This window comes from Lactuca saligna, chromosome 7 (assembly GCF_052625555.1).
Source record: "Lactuca saligna cultivar CGN05327 chromosome 7, ASM5262555v1, whole genome shotgun sequence".
Classification (NCBI taxonomy): Eukaryota; Viridiplantae; Streptophyta; class Magnoliopsida; order Asterales; family Asteraceae; genus Lactuca; species Lactuca saligna.
Window position 1 is genome coordinate 78,560,904 of NC_136423.1, and position 24,579 is coordinate 78,585,482.

Sequence of the window (24,579 nt, forward strand, 5' to 3'; positions counted from 1 at the left end):
CTTTTGTCCCCTAAATCATTGTGTTTTGATGTTTAAACACTCCTAGGCAATCCCCTTAATTTATTTCCAAGCCTATAGGGACAAGTTTGGGTCATTTTGGCCTCATTTTGGGTGTTTACGGCCTAAGGAGGTTCTTAGGCTGTAAACTCCTTTTTCATTGCTTCTAATTCCGATTTTTGGGCTATAAACTCAATTCAATATGTTTAGAATAAGCTAGGGTAAGCGGACTTACTATTTGGAAGCGTTTGGTTGCGGTTTCGGGGCGAAAACGGGTCTAGAGAGAGAGTATAGAGAGAGAGTGTAAAAAGTCTCCAATAGACTCCACTCACCCTTATATAGGGTTTTGAGTTGGGACACAGTGGAAGTCTACCCGATACTGCCGTTAAACGGGGCTTTTGGTCGCACCCGATTTAGTGGTCGTAATAATAAACTAATATTTTCCAAGTAAATGGAAATATGTGCTATGTATTTTATTTCCTTTTATCACGACTTAACGGCATATAAACATACACAATTGAAATGTTTATTAAACTTGAAGACTTCTCATTAACGGAACTTTTGAACAGTGGAATATTCCGTTAACGGTAACGGAGAAATGTAACGGGACAACTTGGGTTGTCACAGAAGGAACCTCAGACACTAGCAATCAACCTGAGGAGGAAACTCCTGTTGATCCAGCTGACGAGTCTGTACCTCCAAGGCGTTCTACACGGGTTAGGAACACACCTTCGTTTTATTATGGTTTTCATATTACTACGGAAGGTGATACGTTCATCAGTGATAGTACACTGGTAAATTTGGATGAACCTAGCAGTGTTAAGGAAGCCATGGCAGGCCCGGAGTCTGCTAAATGGAAGGAGGCTATGGACAAAGAGATACAGTCCATGTATGACAATCAAGTTTGGAACTTGGTTGACCATGTACCAGGCCGTAAAACAGTCGGGTGCAAATGGATCTTCAAGAAGAAGACAGACATGGAAGGAAAAGTGCATACTTATAAGGCTCGACTGGTTGCGAAGGGTTTTACTCAAACTCAAGGTATTGATTATGATGAAACCTTCTCGCCGGTAGCAAAGATTAAGTCTATTAGGGTTATGTTAGCCATTGCAGCATTTCATGATCATGAAATATGGCAAATGGATGTCAAAACCGCTTTCCTTAATGGAAAGTTGGCTGAGGATGTGTACATGAATCAGCCAGAGGGTTTTGTCAGTGCAGAGTACCCCAATAGAGTATGCAAGCTTGAGAAATCCATTTATGGATTAAAACAAGCATCTCGTAGCTGGAATCTTTGTTTTGATGAGAAGGTAAAAGAGTTTGGCTTCTCGAGAAGCGAAGATGAGTCTTGCGCGTATGTCAGAGCTAGTGGGAGTATAGTTAGCTTCTTGGTACTGTATGTGGATGACATACTACTCATAGGAAATGACATCCCAATCTTGTAGGAGATTAAGTCCTGGCTTAGGAAGTGCTTTTCTATGAAGGACCTAGGGGAGGCTACCTATATCCTAGGGATAAGGATATTAAGAGAAAGGAGTAGAAGACTAATTGGACTTAGTCAGAGTATCTACTTGGATAAGGTGTTGAAAAGGTTCAACATGGAGAATTCCAAGAAAGGAGATTTACCGATCCAAAGCAATACCAAACTAAGTAAGACTCAGAGTCCGAGTACAGAGGCAGAGATAGCTGAGATGAGCCAATTACTGTATGCTTCCGCAGTTGGCTCGATCATGTATGATATGACTTCTACCCGTCCTGATGTGGCATTTGCTTTGAGCATGGTCAGCAGGTATCAGGGGAACCCTGGCAAGGCTCATTGGACAGCGGTAAAGAACATTCTCAAGTACCTGCGGAGGACTAAGGATTGGATCCTTACCCTTGGTGGAAGTGATGACTTGAAAGTATTAGGGTATAGTGATGCTGGTTTTCAGACTGATAGGGATAATTTCCGCTCTCAGTCGGGCTGGATCTTTACCTTAAATGGAGGGGCAATTTCTTGGAAGAGTTCCAAGCAGGAGACGGTGGCTGATTCGACTTGTGAATCAGAGTATATAGCAGCGAGTGAAGCAGCGAAGGAGGCGATATGGCTAAAGAAATTCATCGGAGACCTTGGAGTTGTACCAGCTATTAAGGAACCTATAGAGATTTTCTGTGACAACAATAGTGCAGTTACCTTAGCCAAGGAACCAAGAGATCATGGCAGATCTCGACACATTGACAGAAAATATCACTTCATAAGACACAAGATTGAAGAAGGACTCCTTGTGACAAAGAGGATATCGTCGGATAAGAATCCTGCAGATCCCCTTACGAAGGGACTGACGAGGGTTAAGCATTTTCAGCATGCGAGACGCATCGGGCTGAGGGACGATATTAGTTTTACAGTTTAGATAGTTTTTCTGAAACTTGTAAAATGTAATCGACGTTTGATGATGAATAAAATTTGTGATTTATTTATGAGTAAAGTGTTACTATCATTGTCAATTGTTTACTATTGTTTCAGTTTTGCATGTTTTGACTTCCAGAATAATTAATTTATTCAAACCTCCACAATCGATCATACGTCGGAAGTAGGTATGAATCAAGATTGTCATGAATTGGGTTTGTAGATGCGTTAAAGGTGTTTAGACATGGCAATGGTTGCTGCAACAATCATGAGTACTCATAAGTTATGAGTATTGGTATAAACCCACGCTCACTTGTATCACTTCATGGAATTTATCTCGAGTGATCATGAGACGATAACATCATATAAATCTTTAAACCTAGAGATATGAGTTGTTACCTGTGAGTTGGTTGTGCATTGATTGCACGTAAACGCATCAGTAACTTGATGTTATAAAACGTGCCTTTGTGTACAATTCAATAAGTAGTAGAACAAGCATATCAGTCGAAGTTTATCTGTTCCTTCTAGAAATAGAAGCGATATCAGGGCCCCTCGATGATTTTGTGTTGACCCATGTACCAGGCCTGGTCAGAACTAAACCGATGTGTTCAGTGAAGTTCTTCGTCAAACAAATCGTAAAATCGAGAAACAACTGCTAGACAATAAGCAAGACATAGTTCCATGTGTTGGTCCGGCTGATATCATGAGAACAGAGGATTATGTGATCACTTATCTAAAATGGCGCTTCATAGTTCAATAGAGTCTTCATAGTTCGAGGGAGTTTTCGAGAGCTACGATTGTTGGTTGGTTCCTGAAGTTATAGGCAAATACAGTTATTAGACTTATCCAAGTGGGAGTCTGTTGGATAAGGTGTCTAAGTCCACAACTTATTTGGTATATACTTGACCCGACCGGCATGGTCCATTTGGGTTGCATCTCATCCAAACTATTATGGATAATTTTATGAGAGTTATACACATATGTTTATTAATATATTATGAGTTATAATATATTAATATGAAGTTACGTTATTTAATTAGTTTTAGTCTTAAATTAATTATGAATTAATTTAGAGATTAAAAGAAATACTAATTAGATTATGGGCTATTTGTTTTATATAGTGTGGGCTAATACTCATTTGTTAATGGGCTAGGCTTATGTTGAAGTCCATGGATGATCCATGGAGCTTTTAACCCATGGATCCTTGGAAAGGAAAAGACATGGGTTATTAGGGTTTCACCCTAACCATGCACACTATATAAGCATGCTTATGGAGCATGAAATGTAGCCTAAGAGGAAACTAGTGAACTAGTGTGTGTGTGCCTGTGTGTGGCCGATTTTATACAAGGGTGTATACTCTCTCAAAGTTTTCCAAGAGTTTGTGGTGTTTTGTGATTCCATTTGAGGCATTCACACTATTGGTGCTTGGCCCTCAAACTCCTTAGAACCAAACTCACCAAAAGGTATGTAATCTCTTCTAACTCTTTTATGTTGAAATGTTCCCCATGCCATATTAGATAGGTTATAAACCTTGGAAAATTATTATTTTGCATGTATTTAGACAAACATAGATCCAAGGTTTATTAGGGTTGCATGCACACTTAGGAAGTGTTAGATTGCTCAAAACCCAACATCACGACCTCACAAAAACCACATACCCTCAACATCTTTCCGTTTTGTGACAGAAAGATGCCTCTCCGACCTACTCGCGGAAACCCAGGACCAACCCCACCTGAAGTTGACTCAGCCGCGTTCCAGGCAGCTGTATCTGCAGTAGTCACTGCAGCGATTGCGCAAATAAATCAAGGGAACAATGGAGGAGTCAATGGGCAAGGAGCCGGAAGTTCGAAGAACGGAATGAATCAAGGACCCACCAAGACATGTACCTACAAGGACTTCACAAACGCTAAACCACGAACTTTCAACGTCACTGGAGGGGTGATCACTCTGAAGCGATGGATTGAAAAGGTGGAATCGGTATTCGAGATATGCGATTGCCCTGAACAGATGAAGGTGAAGTTCGCAGCCTGCACTTTTGTGGACCAAGCACTTACTTGGTGGAACGGACACGTGGAAGCCATGACGCTCCCTGTAGCCAACTCTATACCATGGGCAGAAATGAAAGAGATGTTAATCGCTGAGTACTGCCCGCGAGGTGAAATACAGAAGATGGAGCAAGAGCTATGGAACCTCACTGTGCAGAATGCGAATATCGATGCCTACATATCGAGATTTAGTGAACTATCCCTGCTGTGCCCGGGTATGATCACATCGGAAGGAAAGAAGATTGAGCGCTTCATCTGGGGACTAACATCACCCATTCAAGGGAATGTGATAGCTGCGAACCCTGAAACATTCGACAGTGCGAAGAGATTGGTGAAGAGGCTGTATGATCATAACAACAAGAAGGGCGAGAAGCCAGTGGAGGCTGAGAAGAAAAAGGAGGGTGATGGCAAGAAAGGGAAGAACAACAAGAGGAAGGGACGTCAGGGCCCCGAGACCTCTAAAAAGCAGCAGACAGTGGCAGTTAACGTTGTCACCGCACCGATTCCAGCCACACCACATGCTCCAGCCTCAGCTGCTTCAAATGCTTCAAGACCCTATTCCGGTAATCTTCCCAAATGTAATAAGTGCGGTCTCCATCATCACGATGAATGCAGGGAATTCCATTGCACCAGTTGCAACCGAAGGGGACACACTGCAAGATACTGCAGGACTTATCCTCCCCAGAATCAAAATCAGGGAAACAACCACAACAAGAACAACAACAACCACTGCAATAACAACAACACCAATGCCGGCGGCCATAATGCAGGGCCTAGCCACACCTGCTTCGGGTATGGAAGGACGGGGCATTTCCGCCGAGATTTCCCTAACAACAACAATTCAGGAAACAGAGGAGCAGGAAGGATGTTGACTATGGGTCAGGGTGAGGCAGTTCAGGACCCCACAGTTGTGACCGGTACGTTCCTCCTAAACCACACTTATGCATGCATCTTATTTGACACCGGAGCAGAGCGAAGTTTCGTAAGCGAGAAGTTTAAACATTTAATAAAACAACAACCCCAGAAGCTAAATGAAACCTATACGGTGGAAATGGCCAATGGGAAAACCGAATCCACTGGGGAAATCTACATCGGATGTACCCTAACCCTTAACCAACACGTCTTTCGAATAGACCTAATGCTAGTATCAATTAGGAGTTTTGATGTGATTATCGGCATGGATTGGTTAAGCCCCCACCATGCTGAGATTATGTGCCACGAGAAGGCCGTTCGCCTTCGTCTCCCAAATCACGAAACCCTGGTAATTTACGGAGACAAACCCAACAAGTGAATCTTCGCCTCATCTCGTGCATCAAGGCACAAAAACATCTACGAAAGAACAACTTGGCGTTCTTGGCTCACATAGTGGATAAGACGAAGGATGAGACTAACATCCAAGATATTCCGGTAGCGTGTGAATTTCCAGACGTATTTCCTGAAGATCTTCCGGGAGTACCCCCAGAGAGACAGGTTGAGTTCAGAATCGACCTCGTTCCAGGAGCAACTCCTCTCGCTAAATCACCCTATTGGTTGGCTCCTGCTGAAATGCAGGAATTGTCCAGCCAACTCAGTGAGCTTCTGGACAAGGGATTTATCCGACCTAGCTACTCGCCATGGGGAGCTCCAGTGCTCTTTGTCAAAGAGAAGGACGGATATTTTAGAATGTGCATCGATTACAGAGAGTTAAATAAACTCACTGTTAAAAACCGCTACCCACTTCCACGAATCGATGATCTATTCGACCAGCTCCAAGGAGCTAGTTATTTTTCTAAAATAGATCTACGATCCGGATACCACCAACTCAAAGTCCGGGAAGAGGATATTCCTAAAACCGCTTTCCGAACCCGCTACGGACATTATGAATTCGTCGTAATGCCCTTCGGTCTAACAAATGCACCTGCCGCATTTATGGACCTAATGAATCGAATCTGCCGACCGTTCCTTGACAACTTCGTCATTGTGTTTATCGATGACATCCTCGTCTATTCTTGAAGCAAAGAAGAGCATGGCCAACATCTCCGACAAGTCCTAGCAACTCTGCGATCGGAAAAGCTTTACGCCAAACTCTCTAAGTGTGAGTTCTGGCTCCGGAATGTGAACTTCCTAGGCCACGTAGTTAGCCAAGATGAAATTCATGTGGATCCCTCTAAGGTCAAAGCCGTGGAAGGATGGGCAACTCCGACCACGCCCACTGAAATTCGTCAATTCTTGGGTCTAGCAGGCTACTATAGGAGATTTATTCAAAACTTCTCTAGGATCGCCAAGCCACTTACCTCGCTTACGCAAAAGGGCGTACCATTCAAATGGACAAACAAACAAGAGATTGCGTTTCGAACCTTGAAGCAAGCTCTCTGTAGTGCTCCCGTACTATCTCTACCTGAAGGAACGGAAGATTTTGTAGTCTAATGTGACGCGTCGAATCAGGGCTTAGGTTGCGTTCTCATGCAACGTGGAAGAGTGATAGCATACGCGTCCCGCCAACTAAAGACGCACGAAGTAAATTACACGACCCATGACCTAGAATTGGGAGTCGTGGTCTTCGATCTGAAAATTTGGAGGCACTACCTGTACGGTACGAAGTGCACCATCTTCACGGACCACAAGAGTCTCCAGCACATCTTGAACCAGAAGGAGCTGAACATGAGAAAACGAAGATGGGTTGAATTGCTAAACGACTACGAATGTGAGATCAAGTACCACCCAGGCAAGGCCAACGTGGTAGCTGATGCATTAAGTCGGAAGGAGTACTCTAATCGCCGTACGAAAACTCTCTCGATAACCATTCAATCTCATCTGGCCACTCAAATTGCATCAATCCAATCGGAGGCTATGAAAACGGAAAATAGAGCTAGCAAGGCATTGCGCGGGATGGAGAAGAACCTAGAAACAAGGGAGAATGGGGTATACTACTTCATGAACCGTATTTGGGTCCCAAAAATCGGAGGATTTAGGGAGGCCGTTATGAAGGAAGCCCACAAGACATGATACTCCATTCATCCCGGTTCCGACAAGATGTATTTGGATATTATACAACACTATTGGTGGCCTAACATGAAGGCGGAAATCGCGACCTACGTTAGTAAGTGCCTTACGTGCGCCAAAGTAAAGGTGGAATACCAGAAACCCTCAGGATTGTTACAGCAACCGGCAATCCCTGAGTGGAAATGAGAGGGGATTTCTATGGATTTCGTGACCAAGCTACCCAAGACGTCGGACGGACTGGACACCATATGGGTAATAGTCGACCGACTGACGAAGTCTGCCCATTTCCTGCCTATAAAAGAAACCTACAAGATGGAAAGACTGACACGTTTGTACATTCGGGAGATCGTGAGACTCCACGGAGTACCAGTGTCTATTATCTCGGATAGGGACAGTAGATTCACTTCGCGCTTTTGGCAATCACTCCACAAGACAATGGGAACTCATCTCGACATGAGCACCGCGTATCACCCACAAACGGACGGTCAAAGTGAGCGAACCATTCAAACGCTTGAAGACATGCTTCGTGCATGTGTAATAGACTTTGGGAAGTCTTGGGATACCCACCTACCTTTGCTCGAGTTTTCATATAACAATAGTTATCATTCGAGCATCAAGGTGGCTCCTTTCGAAGCACTGTACGGGCGTAAATGTAGATCACCGTTATGTTGGGCGGAAGTAGGTGACACCCAACTAGCAAGAACACATACGTCGGACAGGGCACTAACGGGACCGGAGATCATTCGCGAAACCACAGAAAAGATCGTTCAAATCAGAGCTCGATTGCAAGCATCGCGTGACCGACAAAAGAGCTACGCCGACAAATGGCGAAAGCCCTTAGAATTTCAGGTCGGCGATCGAGTACTGTTGAAAGTCTCACCCTGGAAAGGAGTTATCCGTTTTGGAAAACGGGGAAAACTGAACCCACGATACATTGGACCTTTCGAAATCGTCGCTCGAATAGGTCCGGTAGCCTACAGACTGCAACTACCCGCAGAGCTAAACGGTGTACACCCCGTGTTTCATGTCTCTAATCTGAAGAAGTGCCTATCAGATGAAACCCTTGTCATTCCTCTTGACGAAATCGAAATCAATGAGAATCTCCTGTTCGTTGAGGAACCAATCGAAATCATGGACAGGGAGGTGAAGCGTACTAAGCAAAGTCGCATCCCGATCGTGAAAGTACGGTGGAACGCAAAGCGTGGGCCAGAATTCACGTGGGAACGCGAAGACCAAATGAAGCAAAAGTACCCTTACCTATTCTAGCATTCTCAAATCTAGCTTTCAAACAGAATTTCGGGACGAAATTCCCTCTAACGGGGGGATGATGTCACCACTGGAAATTTTGTGTCATGTAATCTATACACGCAAGTTAATGTGAATCAAAAACATCAATCAAATACATCATACAAGTACTACAAATAGTCATCAAACAATTGGAAACCCTAGAAGTTCTTGTTTAGGTCCACTTTGGACTAGGACTTCCTTATCGGGCCCAAATGGACCAATAAGCTTCCAATTTGACTATCATGGGCTTAGAACCCTAATTGGGCTCTAATTGGACCCACAATCAGTTATTTTAACATTTTGGGCCATTGTGCGCCTAGAATGAAATGAATTAAAAGCCTTGATCCATAATTAACCTAATCTAGCTTAATGAAAAAAATAAAAATCACAATTTTATTTCAAAGGGCCAATGATCACCCAAACTAACTCTAATATTGGGCCTAGAGGCAAAAAGCCCAAAAATCTTTCCTTCCCTCTCTATTTTCGGCCCAAGCCCAAGGATAAAGGAGGAGTTGACTTTGGATTGCCACCTCATTTTTATTCATTGGATATCCATGCATGGAACTCATACTTCCAAGCACCTATCTCATCAAGGATCACTTCTCTTCTTTTCCCTCCCTCACTCTCGGCCGAAACACATACACACATACACAAATATCTCTCCAACTCTCTCAAGAACGCTCAAGAACACTTCCTCCCTCTCCACTCCAAAATCTCGAAATTTAGGAAGCTTTTAAGAGGATATTTCCACAAATTCTTCATCTAAGGTAAGATTATGCTTAGATCTATGACTTAGATTCTTTTTGTTATCAAAATCTTTTCCTAATCCATGCAAAACCCGTGATCTTACATCCTAGAAGCACATCAAACTCGAGATCTTCAAGAAAAGGGTGCTAAGGCCAAAAACCACCAAGTTTTCTCCCATCTTTTCTTTAAAAACCGAAATCACACCCTAAGGTGAGCTTCATACCCCCCCTATTTTTTGTTTTTATGAGTTTTGTGGGGGGGGGGAATACAAGTGAAAGTGTAGATCTATATGTGTTTTGTATGCCTTGTATGATTTCTATGCTTATATGTGTGATTTTGTGTGTTTATGATGTTGGATCTAGCCATAAACCTCTAAAAATCGAGATATACTTTATGTTAAATGATACTAGCATCAAATATAATTCTACATACAAAGTGTTCCAAGAAAAATAGCTAAATGGCTTAATAACATCTTCTTTGGGCTAAAAACTCAATTTTTGGACATAAAATGTTAAAAATATAATGTTAAAGGGCCCAAAATAACATATCACGAATTCTGATGGATGAGGAGTGTCAAAACAGTTTCAATAAAATATTTTCTGGAAATATACTCATTTGGAGGATTAAAAATATAAATTTCAAGCTTAATGGGCTAAAAATGACAATTTCGGCCCAATAGGGCCCATTATGTGAAATTTTCTGTTTTGGAGGGCCAAAACTGTGTTTTTTTGTAAAACAGTGGACTACTAGTGTTACAAGTACTTTTCAAAGGTTTAAAATTCCTTTCAAATTTAAAAAGGACCAAAGTTGCAAAAAATTTCCAATTGGGGCCAAAATTGTAAAAACTGCAAAAAAGAGGGGTTATAACCAAGAAAACTGCAATTTCGGGAACTTAAACTGTTTCAATGAAAAATATGCTGAAAAATATTAATTTCAATAATTTTTGATGTTAAAATGTCAAGAAAAATGATTTAAGGACCAAATCGGAAAGTTATTTAATTAGAGGGTTGAAAAAGTAAATTTTACAAACAATGAGGGGCTGAAAACAGAAAACTTTCAAGGCTAATTCAATACACGCAACTTGATCAAATATTGGCACCGCGACTACCGACACAATACACAACAATACCAAAAATCGTTGTTAAACGAATTGATTCGGTCTCGAATCAATAATAATCCGAAACTACTAACACGACGATAACTCGACTCATACACGAAAACATTTGGTAATTCAATACACACGTGAGAGTGCACAGACGTCTACGCACGATCTTTGGGCCCCAAAGTGTAAAATCTTGTTTGTTGGGCCTAGCTAGCCCAATGACCTGATCTTAAGGCCCGAAGACTTCTACCTTACGAGTTGTTGGGTCTTACATGATCTAACACAGCGTAAAAGGACTTTCAATGGCATTTATACTATTGGTCCCCAAGGGTCCTATGGTATTGCTAGTAAATTCGGTATTTTATGCGAGGTGGGTCAAGGGCCCCTCGTACCTTTTTTTTATCCCCAACCGGTTAATGGAGTCATCGGGGTCTTCGTGTCCTCTTTCTCTTCGGATGTGGGATTACTCGAAGTCAGGGCGGTCGGATAACGTGATTAGTACGGACGACGCCTACGGGATCGTTAGTATAGTTATAAACGGGTCGTTTGTGTAACGCGTGTTTATAGCAATTAATCATGCGCAAAAATAATCCGATGTCGCCTGGGATTAATGACTTCACGCGCTGCAACGGTTTTATCTTTAACTTCATGGAATTCAAAGAATTAGGAAAACATCGGGTTTTCCTAGGGTTTTTCAATACACACGTTTTTCAAAATGTACACAATTTTGATGAACATTTTTCTTACAACTATAGAAACAAACAAGCATACCTATGGATCTTCACAAACGTTTTCAAAAGCTCTTTTCAGAAAATATCGGATTTTCTGGTGGTTTTCAAAATGATACAAAACATTGCTTTTCAAATACCGCTTATGAACTCACCAACATTTCACATGTTGACGTTTTTCAAAATACTTGTATTCTCAGGTAACCAGTGATTCAAAGGAAAAATGTACTCAGTGATGGCTTGCAGTTTACTTATTAACGAGTCGAACAATTTATTTTTGGGAATGTAATGTTTAAACAATGTACTTCATGTAAACTTTATCGGTTGTACTATATTAATGCATGGTGACGAATGTTGTTATGTTCCATATATATTCAATGTTATGGTATTCAATTAAGTCACGACAGCCCTCGGACGTTTCCGCCGTCTGGTTCGGGGGTGTGACAGTACATGTATGAAAATTGTTCTTCCGTGGGTTATGTTTTGAAGATAAGCAAGAATGAATCTCATAAAGTCATTAATATCAGTAGGAGTTGATGTGCGATTTGTTGTAAATGTGTAAAGGGAAAATGACTTAGGAGGGTAACCAACTGTTGAGTTTGTTCTCATTTGGTCCTTTTCCTTTTTTTTGTACTCAATATACCATCGAACTTGTTGTTTGTGTTCACCATAACCCTTTGACCGGCTATCACAGATCAAAAGCCGGTCAAAAGGGTTGTGGTGAACACAAACAACAAGTCCGATGGTATATTGAATACAAAAAAAAGGAAAGTGACCAAATGAATACAAACACAAAAGTTAATTACTCTCAAGAGTCATTTTCCCTACAAATGATATAGGGTTTAAAGTAGGGGTGAGCAAACCCGAACCAAGAAACCGACAAAAACCGACGAAACCGAAACCGAATCAAAACCGACGGTGTGGGTTTTAAATTTGTAAAAACCGACTTTCCGGGTTCGGTTTCGGTTTTTCCCCCATAAACCGACCCAACACCCCAAGAAACCGACCCCTCTTTAAAACCGAGAAACCGACCCAGCAAACCCGCAAACCCGATGTTTTTTACTGGTTATATATATATATATATATATATATATATATATATATATATATATATATATATATATATATAAATAAAAATAAATAAAAGAAGCTTAGGTGTTTTTTTAATTATTTAACTAATTGTTACATTTCTGGAAAATGGGTTCAAACCCAAAACCCATGGGTTTAAACCCAGAAACTGTAAGTGTATTGGGTGAACTCAAGAAACCGAGAAACCCTCATTAGAAACCGATAAACTGAACCGATTAGAAACCGATCATTTACGGGTTGGATTGGGTTGGGTCCAAAACCAACCCAAACCGACCCATGCACACCTACTCAGCTTCACGGCGTGAAAAGTTTGTAATTGGACGCGGTCAGCGCCGCGCCCGCTAGTGGCCTTCTCTGTCGCCTCTCTTCTCAGACACCATTTTTCTCACTCTTTTTCTCCTTCATTTCTATCCGCTTTCCGTCTCTCTTACTTTTTTACTCTCTTTTCTCTCGCATTTCCATCTGCGCTAACCGCCCCCTCGGCAGTCGCCAGTCGACAGTCGCCACCGCCCTCACCTCCGGTGAAACCTCATAAGACGCTCTGGTCTTCTTCTCTTCTCAGCATCCCACCACTCGTTTCTGTTCATGTAATCGTTTTTAATAATCCGAACCTTATAACTTTCTAGTTTTCAGCCTTCAAGCAGAGTGGAATGATCAGTTGCGAATCACGGATTCAGGTGAATTTTTTTTATCATAAAAGTTTTTAATCAATTTGATTAATATCTTTTTGATATCTGTTTTCGATTCACTAGACAATCGGTGTAATTCAAGCCGGTGATAATACCCTTCTAATTTCTGCTTTCGATTCTCTACACGATCGCTGTAATTCAATCCGGCTACGGGATTTTACAACTTGGTTCTTGCAAGACTGTGAGTATCTTTTTTCAAAAGTAGCGATTTTTGATTATTTTTCATGCAACTTCCGTTCTTTTCGATCTGGTGTTACTTTAGCTATTTAATGAAGTTATTACTTATTATTGAATTGTTTTTAGATCTAGGATAAAAAGCAAGTACGAAGTGAAATAAATGCACCTTTTTGTAGGAAATCGTGAACTATACTTTTATATATGAAAGTCTCGACAAAAAGACAAATTTTAAATGTAGGACCTATTCACAGAATTACTTGAATTGGCCTACACGTTCATTTTTAAATCGAACACATGATAGAATTTAAATTTGATTCTAATAATTAGAATTTATATAAATTGCAGTGTATACAAACCGTTAGTGCAGACAAACATTTCTCTTAATGGGTCATCCACATAAGACTGATGAGGAATCAAAGGTTTTGAGTAGTTTGATGAAAAAAGAAGAGAGTGGGTTTTTAAACTCTACTATAGTGGAAGAGGATGCTGATGCTGCAGTATTGATAGGGGATATGACAGATACAACCACCCTTTTGAGTGACGAAAACGATAATTGGACAGATACTTCTTTTGATTTCTCAGATAATGATGCTTCCTGCTCAAACTCTGATGTTTCCTATATATCTGGTAGTATGGAGAAACATATTGTTGCTCCTGGGATTATGTCAGATGTATCAGGGAATTTTTCCAACAAGATAATGCTAACATGGGTTCTGAAGGTGAGTGAACCTATATCGCTAAATGTTATTTTCTTGATTTTCTGGTCACTCAATTAATTTTCATATTGTTTTCAGGCATGGGAAGCAATGCCTTGCTTAATTGAGCCCTCATCCGAGCTTTCCAAGAACACACAACATCACAACTCAGATACAACGATTGAAGATGTTAGAGTTTGTTTTGAAAAATGTGGCATACAAGTAAGTTTGTTATATGCTTTTCATTATGAAGGTTATAAATACTGATCATGTGTTTGGAAATGATGCATGATCACCGTGATTTTTTTGAAATTGGTGATGATAAGTTTTTCATTATCTAATAATATATTTTTGTGACTATGAATCCTTTGTGACAGGACCCCGGTAGAAAGTCATACCTACCTTTGTCATCTAATAATGATCTTCAGACATGGCCTGCTTTAACTCCTATTAAGCCCTCATTTGCGTTTTCGAAGAGTAGACATCAACACAATTCAAACATAAAAGTTGTTTCTGATGTTCTTGAAGAAAGTTACGGTGTAAATAACTTGTTCTTTATGTATCTTTAAAATTATATGAATTTCATTCTATAAAGGTTTTAAATATGGATGATGTGCCTAATAATCGTGCGTGATCAACATGAACTTTTTCTGTTATATAATATATTCTTATGGCTATGAATATTCTTTTGTGACAGTTAACTGGTGGGGCTTCTTACATTGCCTCGTCATCTAATAGTGATCTCCACGAGGGTAATATGTCATTCAAGAGGTTGTAATTAATTTGTCATATACTATGTTACCTTGTTTTGTATTGATATAAGATGATTTTGGTGTTAATAAAATTTCGAGTAAATTACTGAAATCGTCTCTTGGTTTGGTCAAAATTGCACGTTTGGTCCCTAACTTTTTTTTTGCACTCGGATTGTCCATGTGGTTTGATTTTGTTGCGTTTTTCGTCCCTGTGGTTTGATTTTGTTGCATTTTTCGTCCCTTACATACATAAAGTTAGGGACCAAATATGCATTTTTTACCAAACCATGGGGACGAAAAACGCAACAAAATCAAACCACAGGGAGGATCCGAGTGCATAAAAAAAGTTAGGGACCAAACGTGCAATTTTGACCAAACCACAGGAACGATTTCAGTAATTTACTCTAAAATTTCATTTGTATGACTATGGGAGGGAGATTTGTGAATCAATTAGAATTAATTTTTATCATTGGAAAAAAATGAAGATTTGATGTGTCCAACATCTTATTTTGACCATTTGTAATTTTCGTTTAGGAGTTGGCGTGAAGTTCTTATTGGCCTTGGAACTTCCTCTGAACAGACTCAGACTCGAGACATTAAAGGAAAGAGTCCATTACATGATCCAGATAGTTGGGTGAAGATAGTAAAAAAAGGGTCACACACTCGGGACTCTAAAGGAAAGAGTCCATTACACGATCCAGATAGTTGGGTGAAGGTAGTAAAAAAAGGGTCACAAATGCAAAAACTTGACTATCCTTCAAAAGACACCGCAAAAAAGCAACATATTCCTGGTAAGTAAAATCAACGATCCACTTTAGGTTTCTTAGGTTTAGGCTCAGTATTTTAAAAGAAGTGCCGACCATTTATGTGTGTTTAATAATTGATGTAATTTTGATATTCGTTTGTGTGTGAAGGGGATGATTATAAGAAATACAGGCATAACGCAAATCAACACTGGGAAATTCAGAAGTCCCTCGTTGAGCAGGCAATAATGTTTTCTGTATCGCTTTTGGGCTTTCATTAATGTTCGCTGAGCTTTCATTTTCATTCTATACTGCAGGCTAAAAACGCATATGCAAGTGGAAAACAGAATGAGGGGGTAAATCTCTCCGAACAGGTTGGTACACAAGAGAAAGAGAGGGAGAAAGCCCCCTTAATTAAATGCGATTAAAACACCTTTCTCTTAGAAGTTTTTCATGCAACTTTGATTAATTGACATTGTGTTAATATTTTAATGAGCCAACTAAAAACTTGGTTATATAAGTTTCTATATGATTATGTGAAGATAATTGAATTTGTGGTTGTTCACACACTTATATACCACCATGGTGATGGATTAAGCCCCAACATGAGTGGTTGGTGATAGGTCATAGGAGACATCTTAGGTTTTAAGCCTGAGCATCACCTTTCTTGGGGACATTGTTTGTCAAGGGTTCAAGTCCCAACAGCCACAATTTGTGAAAGTTCGGATTCTAATATGGATTAAGCTCCTTGTAGGTACTAAGTTCCTATATATATATATATATATATAGCAGCCAACAATGATTTTGCAATCTTCTAGGAAATACTTACGATAATGACTTGAGTTTATAAATTTTTATGTAGGCAAGGATGTGGAAGGAAAAGGCTGAGCAAGCTGATGAAAAGGCTAGCGAGGATATTTTTGATTCAAGGTTTGTCATTGTATATTAGAGGTGGCAACAAAGCCAACCTGTTATTTAACATATATATGTTGATATTGTTATTGAATACAGGAACAAAAATAACATTGTAGATTTGATGACAATCGATTTACATGGACAACATGTGAAAGAGGGAATGACGATACTAAAATATCACCTTGCATTTGGTGTATATGGTCGTTGTAAGTATCTTTTTGGTCAATATATATATATACACACACACACACATTGTGTTTTGGATGGTTTTCTAATCGGTGTGATATACAGCTCTGCGGCGGCTCCGTGTCATCACCGGATATGGGAGTGGAGGAACTGGGCAGTCGATGCTGAAACAGGCGGTATGAAATCATGCCTTTTTTAATGTAGAAATGAGCATTATCTATTTAACTGTTTCAAGGATCAATCATCTCATGTTTTTGTGTAGCTTGAGATGTCTGAATGTTTGTTATAGGTTGTTGATCTCTTAAAAATGGAGAAATTTGAGTGGGATAAAGAAAACGAAGGTAGTCTTCTAATCAAATTCGACATGAAGAAGAGAAAGTTGGGGTTTGTGAAATTGTAGTTACTCTCATTAATCTTTGTTCATTTCTCTTTTTCTTTGGACAATTTGTTGTATGAGAATGAAACAAATATGTGTTGGTTTTCCCAAAACCCTTTTGATCATCGGTTAATTTACACTTTGTCAGAAATGATATTTACGCAATGATCAACGGTTATTTTTATAGAAGCATTAAATGAAATTATTAGGAAAATATAATAAGTAAGATGGCTGTATAAGATTATAGAACATCTTTATTGAGTTATTTGTTTTCTATATTCCACACCTTTTTATCACTTGTAATAATATTTTTTACAAATATAATAACATAAAAATATGATAAGATAAGATATAGAACCTTAAATACCAAGAGAGGTTTTTTCACCGTAATTTCTTCATGTGTGAGGATTTGATTTAGAACTAATTAAGAAACATCAAAAAACCAATTCACGATTCGGTTAGCAGCTTTTTGTTGGTGTATGGTGTTGATTAAACAAAGGAAAGAAGGATAGATGGTGTTAAGAAGAAGAGAGATGTTCCAACTTCCAATCTTTCTTGGTGTATACGGACTTCCAACGTCCACCATGTTGCTGCTATGGACAAGAGAGTTGTCCTCACTTTGGACACGTCAAAAACTAATCAACTGAGTGAAGGGGTACTTAATAGATAATATTTATCTTTTGATTCCTTGGCCCCACAACACAACCTTATCCTAAATTCCTAATGCTCGTCTCTATTTTCTCCGATTCCACTTAAGGAGCCCAATATTTTGACTGGCTGGCTGTTTTGTATAGCCCACGAAATCGTCCAGCCTTCTTCCTACTCCAGTTGGGCCCACTAAATACTCTAATTATCGACAGCACCATGCATTTATAAACCTTCTTCTAACTCATTATCTAATGATTTTTGTGATTCTAACGACACTATTGCAAGAAATGATACTAAAACATTTAATCAGGAAGCTAACCCCAAAACCAGGACACTATTAATGATACTAGAACATTTAATCAGAAGCTAACCCTAAAACGAGTGGTGAGGTTAAATATAAGGAAGGTGGATCGTAGGACCCAACTAATTTTTTAATTTATCTAAAATTACTATAGGAATTTTTTAAGGACCTATCTTTAAAAAATTTAGGACCTACCTTACCTATATATTTTTTTTTAATTTGTACAAGAAAATATATATAAAAAAAATTAGGGAACCATGTGGTTTTATATTCTATACTCGCCACTGCCCAAAACTATCTTATGAAATTTTTTTGGGACAACGAAGAGTGTTTCCTATTCTCCCTGCTTCTTTCGCAATGTAGTGAGTGATCTCAAAAATGTACTAATGAAGCATGTTGCTAATATGATCTCTGAGATGTGGTTTTAAATAACTAGTCTATTTATCTCTTTAAATTCAATGATGATCAAGCTCTTAAAAACATAGTTGGTTTGTATTCCAGAACCGACACATTTGATAATATTTCTTGTATGCATGTCATCCTGTGGCAGACCTATGTGGTAGTCAAGGATAACACTTGCTACCCCTCAAAAAAAAAAAAAATTCAAGTAGTATAAAACATTTTATTATTATTATTATTTATTTTTGTTTTGTAAGTTAAGTTGTAAACGTGCGACCTCTAAATAAGTGGTGTGCTACCCTGGAATAACAGAAGGATTGTAGAAGGAGTTTGAAGTTTGGAACTAGAAGGTTAAAACTTGTTTCCCAATGAAACGGAGAACTATGCTTTGTTCTTCAACACGTTACATTTAGGTATTTTAATTTTTTATTGAACAATGAGAATCCGTTGTGATTTAATTTGGATTTTGAACCCTATTTATTTTGAAAATCATATTCTCTAAAGAATCACTCTTTGTTAGTCATTTTCTTTGTCTGCGATTTCAGTTTGAATGAGTTTGCTTACTTATTATAAAGCTTGTTCTTTTTGTTGTTTAGGAAGAACGTAGACACAAGGTATTAATCTCACATTTTCATTCATATGTTTCATTTTGTGCTATTTTCTTTGTTAACAATATTGTTTCACGTAGTTTTTAATGCATACTAACTGTTTGAAATGCTTGAAATAAAAGTGAAATTTTTAAGGAATGGAATAGATTGAGATTGCTATATCTCTAAGTGGGGGTCATTATTTATATTGCTTTTTGTATAATATCATTGTTTGTACTACTATTAGTCCTAACCTTTATCTTTATTTCAAGCATTTGTTGGTCTTGTTCTACTAGATCAAGCTAATTATTTATTTCTCTAGTCTATCAAGATGACACAACCAATATATCCTTAGGATTCCATACTTTAAGTAGTTGAGTGGGATTGTATTTTTGTTCTAGCATCTCTGATTTGCACTCTTGCAATGACAATGACAGCCAATGACTTAACATGCTTTCACTATCAATATTGTTTATTCATCAATTCTTCTATTGTTGGGGTTATATGATTCTCCATTGATTGCAATTTGGTTCATTTTTTCGTATTTTCTTATGGATGTAATTATTTTACATTATATTAAAGTATTTACATCCCTTGGAAGAGGCTAAAAGTTGGATAACTTGGTTGAAAAGCGTTTGATTTCAGTAGCTCACAGGTAATCTTTAATGTTTTGCCATCAAAATATGTAATTGTAAATGGTTAAAATGTGTAACTAGTTCCCATCTATTTAATCACAATAAATTAAGACTTAAAAGCAACTATAAAAATAGAGGATTAGATTATCAAAGGGATAACAATAAGCAATCTAATCTTTAAAAATCAACACCTACTCTTAAAGAATCAAATTTTGATTCATGTTCACATTAGTTTTTAGTTATTAGGCTAACACAACATCCTTGAAAGCCTGATAAATGGGTAACTTTTAACTTTTGATTTTTATCCTGAACACGAAAAATTAAACCCTGTTTAACATGAACCCGAAAAAAGTCATATAATCAGTAAAAAATTGAGCTACCCCTAAACTTTTGCTCTAGGTTCGCTATTGATGTAATCAATAAAAGAATGACTATAACGATAACACAATTGCCACTCATAAATATTGTCAACTGTGTCGGGTCTGTAACTCAAAAACCGTTGTAGACAAACAAAATCGAAACTCGAAAAAGACACGGAACAGTTGAATTCGCAAATTATCATTTTTGGATGAAGAGAATGGTTGTATGAGGAAATCAGCGTTAAAAGGTCGAGTATATGAAACCTTAATCAATAAAGTTAATAATTATGAAAATAGGCCGACATGCTGATAAGCTGTCAAGATGGAACATAGAATACTGTAAGTCAAATTAGTATTGTAGGTGCATGGTACAAAAACAATCCTTACCTTAGGAGCGAAAAAAGACTTAAGGAATCACTACTCATAGCTGTTTTGTTGATGTATGATTCTGGGACGTAATCATCCTAAAGAGAATATAATTGTAACGCCCCGCAAGTTCGGGGTAGATATTAAATTATAAAATATAATAATCATTTATAATTAAAATCCTCAAATAGAAATCACTACTCATAGTTGTTTGTTGTGTACATGTTTTATGTACAAATATTGGGATTATAATATTTGTATAAAACAATATTATAAAATTTAACGAATTCCATCAAATAAACGTTCAAATATAAAAGATTATTTAGGATAAATAATCTTGATGAAAGTTGTAGTAATCGTAATGACTTTTTCGGGGATGTAAGTACCGCTTAAATCTGACTTTGTGTGAAGAAGTTGTGGTTCTTCGAAGTTTTGCATTTAACCCTATACGACAAAACATGAATCAGAGATGGATTGGTTGTTAGCCTAAGTAATCTAAACGAAATTCTTAGTAATCGTAAAACAAGAGCATGCATATAGAGAATGTCCAAATCTGACTTCATATGAGGAATTTATGATTTTTCAAAGTTCTGACGCAACAATGTGGATATAGAAATCGAAATTAAAATCGGTTGATTGGTAGCCAAAATAATGTAAACTAGAGTTGAAGATCTCGTGAATAGGAATATGTCAATATAAAGACAGTCGAGAACGGAGATCGTATGAAGTAGTTATGACTTTTTTTCATGTTCTTTTGCAGTATAATCTTTATAGACTGTTAAATTTAAAATGGATTGAAAAATAGTCGACGGTGTCAAAATGAAAGTTGTAGTACTCGGAAATATCTACACGTGGATATAAATAACGTCAAAAACAGAGCTCGAATGTGAGAGATATTATTTTCTGAAAATAGAGAAAAACTACTCGACATGGCGACATGGCTCCACTACATGTGCACCATCTGTCACGATTCTAGAAGAGGCCTTTCTGAGAAAGCCAAGGCACGATGCATTTTGCCCAATTTTCGTTTATAAATAGCATTCAACCTCCTCATTCTTCCTCACACCTTCAGATCAATTCTCTAGAATTCTATACTCTTAGGTCCGAATTTCTTTAGATTTTAGAAGTATTTGGCGAAGCCCTGGGAATTAGAGAGCCCAAAAAATAGAAGCTTTCGGGTCAAAGTTCTGCCTGTGACTTTCCTGTTTTCAACAAAAAAAAATTATAAGTTAAGCTACACTTTCTATGCTTTAAGTGTAACTTATATCTATATTCATAAACCGTTATTATGAATTTATAAATAAAACTTATCACTGATTTCAAGTCATACTACTGATTGATCTACTTATGGGAGTAATGTCTAGGCTAAATCTGGTGAGGTGTTTAAAGTGAGATTTCTAAACAGTATACTCTGTATACCAAACAGACCCTATCTCCGATATGATCTTACTCGATTATTCATTATTTGGTAAATCTTGATATAGACATTTAGATTATTGAGGAATCTAGACTACCGTTATTATAGTCGTGAGGTATAAGACTGAGACTTAATGATATTTATATATGGGTCTTTTGAAAGGAAAATCTAATGTGTTAGGCGAAGCATTGCCCTAATCGCAAGACATCCACTTTTAAAAAGTGAGTGCATAGTTACTTTTATCTTACACATAGATACAAAGTATTTAGATAATTGAATGCTATATATTCATATTATTTGTGTTCTTGATATTTGTGCTAGATGCAATAATAGGGTATGATTTTGCTTGATTTATCTGTATATGTATTTTACCGTACTTATAAAATATTAGGTAGAAAAGGGTTGAGAAAGAGATAAAATAATGGCGAGAGACAATGCCCAACATTGTAGTACTGTACTACCGAGACCAATAATATAGCAGAGTATTAAAAATGACCATAAACTCTTCTAGATAATCCAGTGAAACGCTAATAGACTCAAAACCTGTATGTGTTAATGAATCATATTATCCAGGAGTATGGATTATGTTTTCATTTGAGTACTCTATTCCCCCCATTGTTAACTTATTGACATATATTGCTATGGAATCCCTGAAGTAGTATTTTTTACTCATTATTTCCAACGATCCTTTTGGTTAGGTCCATTGAGATCATAAATTTAGGATCAATGAATAAGAATAACGGGAATGGGTAATCAACTTATTTGTTTGGTGTAAAAAATATATTTAACAGATTTTAATAATATTATTGTGTTTTGAAAATCCTATGTGTTCATCAGGCTTCCAAGTCTGACCCACTTAGTTTTTTGTATCATATGTAGCAGTACAAAGTTTCAAGGATATTGATGTTTGAAGCTACCAAGAGATTTAAGGAGTTTTAGGCCATTAAATAAAAAGGTGTTTGATGTTTGAATCGTCCACGTCTGACCCACTTAGTTTCTTGTATCACATGTAAAGACCATTTTATGTTTATGTTTCTGTATCAGTTATGATATCCCAACTTTATAAATATTGATGAAAAAAACGTGTCTTCGAAAATGTTTTGATATCGATATTATTTCACCTTAATAGCATTTTGGGACAGATTCCGCACCAATAAAAGGATACTTTGTTTTAAGCAGGTAACTCCTAAGGTGGTGTGTCAAGGTGGAAATGTGTTTGATGTTTTTTTTTTGGAAAAATCTCAAAATTTTGGCACGGTTTACGTTTTAGTGCCAAATTATTATTTATTTTTTTTATGAAAAAGTCTGAAAACTCAACTTATATTTTCAGTTTAACCCTTTTTTTTTTTTTACCTTTTTTACATTTTCAGTTTAACCTATTAGAAGTGGCGCGGAAGGGTGATTGATGTGGTATGACGCGGTAGATGTCGTGACACACCAAGTCAGCGCCCTTTTGGCTAAGTTGCTTAGCCAAGGGAGATCACAGCTTCTAGTCACCCCCCCCCCCCCCCCCTTTCTCCCAAAAAAATTTTGATTTTTTAATCTGATTTTTAGAATTTTTTATAAAAAATAATAATTTGGAACTAAATAGTAAACTATGCAAAATTTGGGAATTTTCTGAATACATCAACAACCTTTCCATCTTGGTGCGCTATCTTAGCAATTGGAAATATTAGCCAATTTTTAAGATGTTTTATAAAGAAAATAAAATTTTGAAACTAGAACATAAAACTTCTAAAATTTTGAGAAACAAAAAACATTGTCTGTCAAAAAAATAAATCGCACATTAAAAGACAAAAAGCTATTGCCAACTTGCATTCTCTATCAACCTCCATTTCGTTCCCTTCTCACTCTCCATCCTCAACCACATTGACATTGGCGCTATTTCTCTTGCGCTACTCTACTTTCTTTTTTGCATATCTCTCTCTCTCTCTCTCTCTCTCTCTCTCTCTCTCTCTCTCTCTCTCTCTCTCTCTCATATCATCGACGTCACTCAATTAATTTTCATAGTGTTTTCATGCATGTGAATCTATGCATGATTTAAGTGAGCCTTTACCGAGCTTTCTAACAACAGACAAAATCACAATACAAACTTAACGGTTGTAGCTGTTAGAGTCCGTTTTGAAAAATCTACCATATAAGTAAGATGTTTTTTGTGCATCTTTATTTAGTTATAAATAAATTTTCCACCTCTATATATTAAATAAAATTTGTTCATACGACGATAACTCGATAAATGTTATAAAGACAAAAAAATAATAATAATACAATTAGTTAAATGAATTGCAAGACTCTCATATCATTATTCAGTTATTTAGAATATTTTTATTAGTGTGTTACATTCGATAACCAACGTTAACAATTAGAATATAAAATGAGATGACGTTAGATGTAGAAATTATGAATAATGAAATACTTAATTGTTTAATTTGAGTTAACAATAAAAAAGTAGAGCGCGAGTGCAATATAAACGAGAGATGAAATCTAGTGTAATCAGAAAACCAATAAATAAAAAATGTCTTTGAGCTTTGCAATTGCTGCAAATTTGGAAATTTAAAATTAAAACAAAACGTAAGTTCTTGTTTATTGTAAATTTTAAACCCAATTTTTCAAAACAGGAATTATTGCAATTCTTTTAATTATAGCGTTACCTATTGGAATTGAAAAACACATAGGTTTTTGTCTTTTTGATTATTGGATTGTCATTTTGTGTCAATTGCTAGACTATGAATTTAATCATATCTAAAATTAGACCCCCTCCACGACATGGGTCATGTGCGACCGTACACCCTCAAATACGTCCATGCATTTCAGTTAATGAGTTAATTGATTGTCATGAAATCCTCATAAAACATCCAATTCTATTGTTACAAAAGCCAAGAAGAATAGTAAAAGTTGAACCTCCACCAACGCAATTCAAATAACTTATAGATATGAGAATATGAGATTAGAGATATTGAACAGATATCAA

At 37.5% G+C, this 24,579-nt stretch overlaps 1 protein-coding gene across 5 annotated transcripts; it reads left to right on the forward strand.

Moving 5' to 3' along the window:
- Window positions 1-12,698: 12,698 nt before the first annotated feature.
- On the forward strand, window positions 12,699-17,085 carry LOC145005573 (uncharacterized). Of its 5 annotated transcripts, XM_078964679.1 has the most exons (13): window positions 12,701-13,040; window positions 13,116-13,233; window positions 13,575-13,948; window positions 14,024-14,146; window positions 14,302-14,463; window positions 14,622-14,695; window positions 15,211-15,467; window positions 15,591-15,661; window positions 15,737-15,793; window positions 16,282-16,349; window positions 16,431-16,540; window positions 16,626-16,696; window positions 16,810-17,085. In XM_078964679.1, exons 3-13 carry the CDS (start codon window positions 13,613-13,615, stop codon window positions 16,918-16,920), a joined length of 1,440 nt encoding a protein of 479 aa, XP_078820805.1. In that variant the 5' UTR covers window positions 12,701-13,040; window positions 13,116-13,233; window positions 13,575-13,612; the 3' UTR covers window positions 16,921-17,085. The 5 variants fall into 5 exon arrangements, 3 of the variants coding, with proteins under 3 accessions (XP_078820806.1, XP_078820808.1, XP_078820805.1); XR_013662619.1 differs by lacking the exons at window positions 16,626-16,696; window positions 16,810-17,085 and adding an exon at window positions 16,043-16,173 and having other exon boundaries at window positions 12,699-13,040; window positions 16,431-16,492; XR_013662620.1 differs by lacking the exons at window positions 16,626-16,696; window positions 16,810-17,085 and adding an exon at window positions 16,043-16,169 and having other exon boundaries at window positions 12,699-13,040; window positions 16,431-16,457.
- The last annotated feature ends 7,494 nt before the right edge of the window (window positions 17,086-24,579 follow it).

Excerpts from the sequence above, each read along its gene's own strand:
- LOC145005573 (XM_078964679.1), top strand. The coding sequence starts at position 13,613 with ATGGGTCATCCACATAAGACTGATGAGGAATCAAAGGTTTTGAGTAGT. Across the intron at positions 14,147-14,301 it reads TTGAAAAATGTGGCATACAA|GACCCCGGTAGAAAGTCATA; the intron begins GTAAGTTTGTTA and ends CCTTTGTGACAG. Across the intron at positions 15,794-16,281 it reads GGGTAAATCTCTCCGAACAG|GCAAGGATGTGGAAGGAAAA; the intron begins GTTGGTACACAA and ends ATTTTTATGTAG.